The following is an 11,619-nucleotide window of genomic DNA, read 5'->3' as shown; positions in this document are numbered from 1 at the left end:
GGATAGAGAACTGAGAAATAAGACCGCACTCCTACAACCATCTGATCTTCAATAAAGTTGACAAAAACAAGCAATGGAGAGAGGATTCCCTTTTTACTAAATGATGCTGGAAGTGCTGGCTAGTCACATGCAGAAAATTGAAACTGGATTCCTTTGTTACACCATACAAAAATCAACTCAAGATGGATTAAAGACTTAAAGGTAAAACCCAAAACTATAAAAACCCTAGAAGAAAACCCAGGAAATACCATTCAGGACATAAGTGCAGGCAAAGATTTCATGACAAAAACACCAAAAGCAATTGCAACAAAAGGAAAAATTGACAAATGGTATCTAATTAAACTAAAGAGTTTCTGCACAGTAAAAGAGTGAACAGACAACCTACAGAATAGGAGAAAATTTTTGCACTCTATCTATCGGACAAAGGTCTAATATCCAGAGTTTACAAGGAACTTAAACAGATTTCCAAGAAAAACCAGACAACCTCCTTTAAAAGTGGGCAAAGGACATGAACAGGACACTTCTCAAAATAAGACATACATGTGGCCAACAAACATATGAAAAAAAGGTCACCACTACTGATCATTAGAGAAATGCAAAGCAAAGCCACAATGAGATACCATCTAATGCCAGTCAGAATGGCAATTATTATAAAGTCAACAAATAACAGATTCTGACAAGGCTGTGGAGAACAAGGAACACTTTTACACTGTTAGTGGGATTATAAATTAGTTCAACCATTGTGGAAGACAGTATGTTGATTCCTCAAAGACCTAGAACCAGAAATACCATTTGACCCAGGAATGCCATTACTGGGTCTATATCAAAAGTAATATAAATCATTCTATTATAAAGATACATGGATGCATATGTTCACTGCAGCACTATTCGCAACAGCAAATACATGGAATCAACTCAAATGCCCATCAATGATAGACTGGATAAAGAAAGCATAGTACATATACACCATGGAATACTATGCAGCCATAAAAAGAACACTATCATGTCCTTTGTAGGGACAAGGATGGAGCTGGAAGCTGTTATCCTGAGCAAACTAATGCAGGAACAGAAAACCAAACACCACATGTTCTCACTTATAAGTGGGAACCAAATGATGAGAACACATGGACATATTGGGGGCAGGGGACAGCACACACTAGGGCCTGCAGATGGTGGAAGGCTGGGGATAGAGAGAGCATCAGGAAGAATAGCTAATGGATGCTGGGCTTAATATCTACGTGATGGGATGATCTGGGCAGCAAACCACCGTGGCACCTTTTCACCTATGTAACAAATCTGAACATCTTGTTCATGTACCCCTGAACTTGAAGTAACAGTTGAAGAAGAAAAAAAAAAGAGGCAGGGACTTCTGGGAAGTGCTTAAGTCATGAGGGCAGAGCCTTCGTGAATGGATTAGTGCCCTTATAAAAGAGGCCGGAGTGAGCTTGTTTACCCCTTCTGCCATGTGGGGACACAGCAAGAAGGCACCGTCTATAAAGCAGAGAGCGCTCACCAGATACCGAATCTGCTGGTGCCTTGATTTTGTACTTCCCAGTCTCCAGAACTATAAGCAGTACATTTGTATTGTTTATAAATTACCCAGTCTAAGGTATTTTGTTGTAGCCTGAATGGGCTAAGACAAGGCAGTAGGCTAAACTTTAAAATTCAAATTAGTAAAACATGCAAACAAGGAGTAATTTGTTTCAAAAATATATTCATTGATATATTGAATAGATATATAAACTAAATAGCCTCTCCTTAGGACTAACATGGCCATTTCGCTGCTATTGACACAAGTTACTTACTTTCCCACAATCATATTTTTCCTCTTATGCCTCCTCTTACCTTAATTACCCATCTCCCTTTACCTATTGAAATTCTACTCATTCTGTAACGTGCAACTCAAATGCTGTCATCCCAGTGAAATGTAGTGATGCAGTTACCACAGTTTGAAAAAAAAATTAAGTTTCAATAGCAATGCATTAATGTGTCTTCTTTTTGGCATTTAAACTATGCCTTCAATTATGTTTGTGCACATCTGTGTCCCTAAATAGACATTAAGCTCCTGAGTGGCAGACACCTCCAATGAAAACTTTATGTTCTCAGTGCTTTGCACTTAACCAAAGTGTTGAGTTGATATTAATTGAATATCTACTGTGTCTATGCAGTAGGTCAAAGATCATTCATCAGAAATGGTTCAATCATTTGCAGTGATTTTGTGGAGACATAACTACCTCGTATGACAGGAACAAAAAGCCATCTCCAACATTGGCAGATGAGATTAGAAAATAAGTTATTTTCTGATTTACTTTGCTTTTTGTTCCACACAATTAAAACAATATTTTCAGAGGGGTTAGTGATGCATATGTGTATATCTGATATATATCATACAGAGACATATACAAATGTACTATTTAACAGGTTTCTGTATGCTATTGTACCTTCAAAGCTGAGACTTTTCTCATAAACGGTACCAGAAAATAATAAATTCATCTCAGAGTTTTTGCTATAGGAACTTGGAATAAATTCTTCTAAGCTGCTTGGTTGGCATACATTTGGAAATACTTATAGGGGGATACTTACAAACAGTATCTCAACACAGTATTGAAAAAAGGATCAACAAGAATATATACTCGTTTGTAAATAACTAAACACATCTTGTGTTTCCTTTTAAATTCAGGACCAAAAAAGGCAAACATGTTGTTTGCAATCTTCATCAGCGTAGAAATAAAATCTCCATTCAGGAGAAAAACATCAGTGAATCATTTTCATACCATTCTATATAGGAGTCACCCCCAAAAAGAGTTCACTGAAGAGAAAAAAAAAAACACCGTGTCATTCAGGGTCATAAGGGCCAATTTATTTTGGATCCAAGGCACTAGTCATATTTTTTAATGGTTCCAGCAATTATTGAGAGGGTGTCAAAATCTATTTTTCTCCTTGAAGTTGTATTAGCTTTTGCTTCACCTATTATAAACCTCTGTGGGTAGGCACATAAACCTTTAAGATTGTTATATCCTCTTGACTGAGTCACTTTATCATTATGAAATGACTGTTTATCCTTGGTAATGCTCTTTGCTCTTAAACCTTCTTCAGGTTTGTGCTCATTGACAGTCTTTACACTGGCAGAAGAATATTCCCTGCCCAAAGGAACAGCAGTTCTTTTGCTACTATGGTCTTTCATTTAACTTAGTTCAAAGGGATTTGTTTACTTAATTCTTGGTATATTAACAGAAGATGTTCAGGGGATATTTACTCACAGAATAGGATGAATGTCAAGATTTAAGTTTTAAAAACATGTTATGTCTAGTTAAAATGAGGGCGTTTCAAGGGCCACAGACCTAATCCCAAATTTTGCTTGCAGAAGTCTAAGTATTATTCAGAGACTTGAATTTCAGATCTTCAAAACAAGATAGAAATCTAGTTTTGCCTGCTCATGGTTTTTGTGGGAAAACTAAAGCTCACAGGAGGTTCAGAAGGGCCGATTTTCTGGTAGAAATAACAGATTGCCACAATGAGTATACCAAAACACCAGCTTCCTGATTCAGAACAGACCCTTCTGAATGGCAGCGTCCTGTGCCTATGGTTTTATCATCTTCACACCTTTGTTTCAGTTTTTTATCTTTGAACCAGTAGACAGAAGAAAAGATTAAATATTGAGGAAAAAGAATCAAATGAGTTCTGACTTTCCCAAAATGTTCATATGTCAACGGTGGCTTTCATTTTAAAATTCCACTTCCCCTTCATCTGGAGAAATAACCTTCCACTTACAATTTCCTCAGACATTGTAAATATTTTCCATTTTCACTGTGGTCTAAATATTTTTTCCTTGTTTTTAAGATACACCTTGCTACTTCTTCATTCCATTGAGCTTGAATATATTAATCTCTGTCAGAGTATAGACAGACCAAGAACATATAAGCTGCTAACAAATATCATGTATGTCTGTGACTAGGATGCTATTAGTGTAGATTCTAAGAATGTCCTGAGCATACCTGACGTCATGCTTCATGGGGTCAAAAGAAAAAGAACCACGCATTTGAATTAAGAATCGAGACTTGCTGGGTGGCATGGACTGGATGTTTTGAATAAGTAAGATTAACAAGTGATTTCAGAACATTTTTATGCAATTATTATAATCTTAAATCACACTACCATTTAACAGAACAGAGGTTTCTGAACATAACCTTTATTTGATCATTTTAGTATATGTATTTTTTGCCCATTCATATATTTATTTCACCAGTTCAGAATACTTATAATGCATCAGGCTACATGTGAATTACCAGGAATTCACAAATGTATAAAATATCAAGGAACTTGGCATCTAATGAGGGAGACACATGTAAATAAATAAAGTTTAACTTACGTGATATAAAAAGTGAAGTGGTAAATAGTAATTTTGCCAAGTTACTGTTGTTTCTGGGGTATTACTGGTTTTCTACAGAAAGCGTTATATACAGAAAGTATATAAGCATAGCACAATAGACAAGCCAATGTCCTTGTTCCTTCTCAGGGGACTCTGATTATCCCCTATATCACAATATAAATAATATAGCTGAGGGGTCGAAAAGACAAAACAATTCCATGGGATGAATTAAAGCAGGAAACTGATAGGATTAAGAGCATATTCGAGCCTCTCCATGTCCTCACATGGCCTCTTCTCTGTACACGTACAGAATGAGCCAGCTCCGGTGGCTCTTCCTCTTCCTATAAGGACAGCAGACCTTTAGGATTAGGGCCTCACCTTTATGATCTCTTGTAACCTTAATTGACTCCCTTTAGGACCTATCTCTGAACACAGTCACACTGGAGATCAGTGCTTCAAAATGTGAATTTTGAAGGGATACAATTTGGTCATAACACATTCACCCCCCCCCCCCCCCCCCCCCGCCCCAGCCATAACACATTTACACTTCTGGCCCCCATAGGCCATATGCATAGCACCACTAAATTACTTGAGTTCCCTGAATTGCCCACATTTTTTTCCTCCATGGCGTTGCTTGTGCTTTTCTCTCTGCTTACTTCTCCTTGCTTCCCCGCCTGCCAAACCTTCAGCTCAACCTTGTCTGTGAAGCTTTCCCTGACTTTCTTTAGGAAGAATTATTGTATCTCGTATATAATCTCCAGTATGGCATTATCATATTAAATATTTGATGGTAGATGCTCAATAAATATGAATATTTTTGAACATATGAATGACTTAATATTTGATAAGACTTCTCAATATTGTGGAATTCTGAAGCCAGTTCTCCATTAAGTTATATTCATGGAATATATGTCTTTCCCTCCAAACTTGATATATGAAGTAAGAGACAGGGGCTTTTGCCTAAGACTTTCAGGGAGAAATTTAATTGAGGAAATATCTAATAATAAACATTATTGCTAATTTTATATTTTCAGTCCGTATCTTAATCTTATTTCCTGAAGATGAAGAATTTTTAGTTAGGAAAGACAGTGATGTTATTTAAAATAAAAAGGATAAAACAGGCACATCTGGGAAACCCAGACTCCCTAATGATGTGGAACAGCTTCTCCAAAATGACCTATGACTCCATTGTAGCATTACTCAAACCCTGCTTATTATTCCCTTGGATTGCTGCAGTCCAGACAATTTCAGGTCATAGACCAGTGTATATTCCAGATATTGAGGGTGCAATCAGATTTTCAAGTTCATATCCTGTGTTAACTGCCTAGCACTCACTGTCAATTGGAACATATGGCCCAGATAATAGAAAAATTTAGCTGCTAACACCTCTCACTAATAAAAGGAACTGTCCATCGACCTTGATAATGTGGAACTCATAACGTCTCATTGTACTCATAATGTAACAGGTGACTTACTTATATGGATGATACTTCTTATGATCTGAAACAGGCAGTCTGAGCTTAGAAGTAAGTATTAGCTGTGTTACCTTAGGCAAATTTGTTACTCTGTGGCTCACTTTCCTCATCTTAAAACAGAAATAAAGCCTACCTCTCAGGACCACTGGCAATATTAAATGAATTAATATATGCAAAATACTTAGAATAGTATCTGACATTTAGTAAACACTGAAATGTTAGCTATTATGATTATTATTGAGGTAGTGCTTACTTAGAATTGGTCCTACTTAAGTATACTCCAATGAACAAGCCTGCAGTCTTAGAATTCCACATAGACTTCAACGACTACAACCAACCAGGGAAGGATACTTCTCATATGAAGGATGTCTTAACTTTTCTACTGATGAAGCTTTGTTTGTGGGCCAAACTAGAAGATCTGATCCAAATGTTCCAAAATGAGTCAAGTTAAAGAAAAAAAAAAGAAAAAAAACAAAAGAAAACGAAAGAAAGAAATGGGTGAAGAGAGGAAGCAGTGCCGATAACCAAAACCCATCAACTGCATTAGCTATTATTCTTTGAGAGTTGAAAATATTTGTACAATGCTGCTATTAGGGCGTTTCTTTAGAAAAGACAGCATATAACCTTTTAATGTATAGCTAGAATTCTCACATTTCTAGAATTACAAGTCATATATAAATTCCACAAACATATGAGGATATTAATTTTCAAGACCCATAACTGGAGTCTTTTTCTTGATGTAGTCCTGATGTCAGTAAACTTCCTCGGCCATGTGAACCGTGGGAACTATTCTTGGCTTGCAGCTCCATTCAGCAGTGATTTGGTGAGATATCTGTGGCAATCATTGTCAACAGAACCTTATTTTTTCTTCTCCCTCTGCCGCATTGACAAAACACTGTTATCAATTTCACTTGGAATGGTCACAACAACTTTGGAAACATTGCACTTCAATCTAACTGTGAGAGGAATTCCGCTGCAGAGGAACTTTCCCTACTGCAGTACGTGATTACTTATTCCTTGCAGGCATTCAGGTGAAAAATCTGGAGTCAACCTTTACTCCTTCTCTTATGTTCATACCTCATATCCAGTTTACAGAAATCCTGTGACTCTACTTAAAAAAAAAAGCTGCCAGAAACCAATCCCATTTTATTACCCCCAAGGCTACTCCTGGACTAAGACATCGTAACATCTCACCTTGATGATTGCAATACTTTTTTTTCTGAGAAGGAGTCTCGCTCTATCGTCCAGGCTGGAGTGCAGTGGCGCCATCTCTGCTCACTGCAACCTCCGCCTCCTGGGTTCAAGTGATTCTTCTGCCTCAGCCTCTTGAGTAGCTGGGATTACAGGTGCGTGCCACCACGCCAGGCTAATATATATGATTTTTATATACATACATTTATATATTAATGAATATATATTCATATATATTTACTAGAGACGGGGTTTCCCCATGTTGGCCATGCTGGTCTCAAACTCCTGCCCTCAGGTGATCCGCCTGCCTCGGCTCCCAAAGTGCTAGGATTGCAGGTGCGAACCACCACCCCGGGCCTGTTGTTAATACTCTTTTAACTGGTCTCCCAGCTTCCTTCCTTACTTACCACCCTCCTTATGGTCTATTCTCAACATAGGAGACAACATGATTATTTGAAAAGTCAAGTCACATCAGGCTACGCTTCTGCTGAAAATCTTTCCATATAGCTCCCAGTCAAGGCCCTAACAAAAAAGCTGTATGATCCTAAGCTTTTAGCTCCCTCACCAGCTTTTCTCCCACTTATACCCTCTGACCTGATTTCTGTCTACCTGTTGGGAATGCTCTTCCTCTATCTATGTATCTGCCTAACTACTCTTCTCCTTCTTTGCTCAAATGTTACCTCGGGGAGGTCTACGCTGGCTATCCTATTGAAATATGCGTATGTCTGTACACACCTAAACATCTCCTATCCTGTCCTCAATGTTTCCTCTATAGCATTTATCACTATTTAATACAGAAGTTCCCATAGTGTGGTCCCCAGAACTTTCTAGCAAGTTTGCAGGTGATGCTGATGCCGGTCATCCAGACACCACATCTTTGAGAACCAGTTTCAGGAGAATCTGTTCTCAGACTTGCAATATTTCTGATTTGGGTAGAACTAAACCACTCAAACTTCAGTGTCTCTTAAAACTCAGAAGGCTGGGACCCATTCCTAGAGTTTCTGATTGGGTAGGACAGGTGGGGCCCAAGATTTGTATTTCCAATCACACTCGGAGAGCCACTGATGAAATGTACTGTATATTTTATTATCTATTTCCTCCCTTTTAGAATGTTAAACTCTGTGATGGAGGGACTTTTTTTCCTGCTGTTTCTGCTTGCAAAGAACAATACCAGGCACATAGTAGCTATTCAGTAAACATATATTGAAGGAATAAATGAAAATTGCTCATCCTATTGTTACATCAGAACACATCTCCTAATTTTACTGTAACATTTTATAGGAAAAAATACAAATACAAAGTTAACAAACATTGTATAGTTCAATCCCCTCATGCAAGAAGGCATTTTTAAGCACTGGGCCACATAGACAACTGGGATTTCCTGATACTTGGGAAATAAATTAACAATTTACATTACTAGAGCATTAGTATTGACACTAAACATTTATGAAATGCTACCAAGGTGCTAAGCACTTCAGGTACTGTATCTCTTTTAATTCTCATGACTATTGAGATGGCTAGTGGTGTCATTTCCATTTCACAGAGAAGGGCTCTGTCACACCATGCAGCCCGCTATCAGCAGACTCCATAGTTTCTATATCATCTCCTTCCCTCCATGTGCTCTCCCAACTGGGAACCAAAAGGTACGGTATGAAATGGGAGGTGATGGGTTTACTTTTTAGTGTACAGACATACCAAGGTTTAAATTAAAATTTGCTGAACATCATATAACACTAAAGGTCATCCTGGCGATCTAGTAACATTCTGAAGAGCACTGGATTTCTAGATGCAAATGTGGAACCCTACAAATGTTCATACATCTTATAAAAGATAGGAAAATGTTTTTTAGGAGGCATGTTTTTTGGGGATATTTTTGTGATAATTTAGAATAGTTTAGTCAGTCTGAATATTTATTCTACCAAACCTTGTACAATAGCATTACATTTATGCAGAAAATAATGGATATAAATGATTGAGTTAGTGATGTGTTTTTTTCCCAAACAGGCCATTAGACTAGGTGTCTAACTTTTTCTTAGAGGGCCAAACAGTAAATGTTTTCAGACTTGCAAGCCATACAACTCTGCAGTTGTGAAGCAACCACAGACAAAACATAAATGAATGAGTATAGGCTTGTTTCAAAGAAACTTTATTTACATTAACAGGTGGCCAATCCATGGGCCAAAGCTTTCTCACCCTTGTGTTTAAAGATTTCCATCTTAGTAGCATGAATAAAATGGACCAGATAAATTTCAGGTAACTTTGTCAAATTTATCTTTAAAAACAGCAACAAAAAAAAAAAACCTGTTTCTTCCTATAGAAACACCCATATTCCTATAAATAAAAATGACTTTTTAAAAAGACAATTATAGCAGGCAAATAAAAACAGACATTTGTCTTTGTAGTAAGTTGAATTAGCTAAACGAATCCTTGTATTTATTTTTCACACAGTACAAATGCAGGTGGTACACAGCAAGTTCATAATTTCCCACAAAACTTATAAACTTAACAAATGGGAATCTAAACATAATATTCTGAATCATCCATAGCTATCCACTGTGTGGAATCCATTCTACAGCAGCAGAGGAGTACCTTAATTTAGAGCACCAAGTTTCCAGGCAAATATCTTCTTTTCATTCTCTAATACATGCAGTCAAACTGCCTATGAAGCAAATACCAACTCATCTTATGCTTTAATAGATAAGGTAAAGCAGTTGGGGAATCAACATTATTCTTAAGTCTGAAAGTGATTCTACCTCTTTACCTTATCATATTTTCTCCCACGAAATATTAAACTTTTAATGGAGTTATATTTAACATGAGAATAAATTAAAATTTGAACTGAATGTCTTTTCAGATTAATCCACCAGTTTAGAATGTTCATATTTGTTTTATGTCTTGAGGGAAACAAAAACATAATTTCTAATTTAGAATATTCTGGCAATCTTTATTAAAAGTTACATTTATAATTTTATAGCAAAGTAACATCATCTGTTTGTCCAAACATTACAGATTTTTAAAAATTCCCCTAATGTATGTAAATACAAAGGTTATTCCCAGTATACATTTTATAGATGTGTTTTCATTTGTTGAAGCGGGGTTCAATGAGAATTTTTAGGGTCTTGCTGACATCAGCCCTATATACTCAGAGATGACTGAATCTACTAAATGGACAACGAAAACTGGTTGAGGCTGCTGATGAATGCTTCAATAAAAATCTGATACACACAGATTTCATTGTCGTATTAAATGAAACCAAGTCTTCCTTAAAACTGTGATCCTGATAGGCTGAAGATAGAGTAATGGACTGTTAGTTCCTCATGCCAAAAATACATGGGTCTGTTATACAAAGGCTTCATTCTCTGCCTGTCGTCAGTAACTTGAGCGCCTTTTGTAGATTCTGTACAGCAGTGCTTACATCTTCATACTGCAGAGCACTGCCAGCATATTTGCAGTACTTCTGAGCTCTAGCAAAGTCCTCTGGGGTTAGACGAATATCCCCTAGAAGAAAAAAAACAATTAAGATATTTATAAGAATATAAAAAGTGTTCTGTAAGGTTGGGCAAATGCTTATGTTTAAGATTAAAAAATATATTTAAGGCTATGTAAAAACAGTAGTTTTAGTCAATCTCATAAGAACTTTGATACATTTTCTTCATTCTTTTCAATTGTCTTTTTATTACTAATATAAACCATAGACACATCAATATGTAATAACTTAGATGAACAAGATTTTCCTTCAAGAAGCAACAAGGACAAACAAGGATAGTAGCTTTGGTGTCTATGCTAGAATCACTTAGCCTTTCTCTTCATGGAACAATACACACAGACTAAACCAATTCAACCCTCATTTGAGCTGGAATATAAATATCACCTTCAATAAAAAAAAGTGAATAACAAACTTTATGTAAAGAAAACCAGGTTGCCTAGCTTATTTTAAGCATGAAAATATTTTACATTTTTGTGCCATCTATGTAAAAATCTCTTAAGGTTTCTTAAATTTTATATCACTGAAATATGCAATTAAAGATGTAAACAACCATTACATATTATTTCTCTAAAATTTATTCTTAGCAAGTTTTCTAGTTATACGTATGATTAATATGTAGGGCCCAAATAAACAATTTCAGTAACAAAAAATTAAAAACATTTCATTTAATCTAAGATACAAATTTCCTTGAATATATACTTCTAAAGACAAAATTAAAAATGGACATTATATCTTGTCTTTTGAAATAACCACCATTTTCTTTGGAAATTTTTATAAGAATTCTAAGGAGTACTAATCAGAAGGCTGGGAGGCATAGAATATAACAAGCAGATAACATATTTCAATTCTGTTTGAAATAAGTGGAAGACTGTACTGATAAACAGAATGACTTCATTTAGTTGCTTTTAATTTTGCCATATGTATATATTTTATATATCAAAGATTTCAAAGTAGGTAGCAACTCCAGGCAAGCTGATACAATATTCTGATCCAAATTATTACTTTCTAAAATTTTCAAAAAAGAGTACTGAAACAATATATGCTATAGTTTTCAGCACAGTGCCAGGCATCTCTAGGTACTCAGTAACTTCAATGCA

The 11,619-nt window shown here is 36.2% G+C and overlaps 1 protein-coding gene across 3 annotated transcripts in view; it reads right to left on the bottom strand.

Moving 5' to 3' along the window:
* Positions 1-8,270: 8,270 nt before the first annotated feature.
* VTA1 (vesicle trafficking 1) overlaps positions 8,271-11,619 on the bottom strand; it is a 79,253-nt gene continuing 75,904 nt past the window's right edge. For all 3 annotated transcript variants that reach the window (XM_025382070.1, XM_025382071.1, XM_025382072.1), the window contains one exon: positions 8,271-10,533. In XM_025382070.1, the coding sequence (XP_025237855.1) occupies positions 10,388-10,533 (146 nt within the window). In that variant the 3' untranslated portion in view covers positions 8,271-10,387. The remainder of the gene's footprint in view (positions 10,534-11,619) is intronic.

This window comes from Theropithecus gelada, chromosome 4, assembly GCF_003255815.1.
Source record: "Theropithecus gelada isolate Dixy chromosome 4, Tgel_1.0, whole genome shotgun sequence".
NCBI classification, from domain to species: domain Eukaryota; kingdom Metazoa; phylum Chordata; class Mammalia; order Primates; family Cercopithecidae; genus Theropithecus; species Theropithecus gelada.
This window is presented reverse-complemented; position numbering and strand designations above follow the sequence as displayed.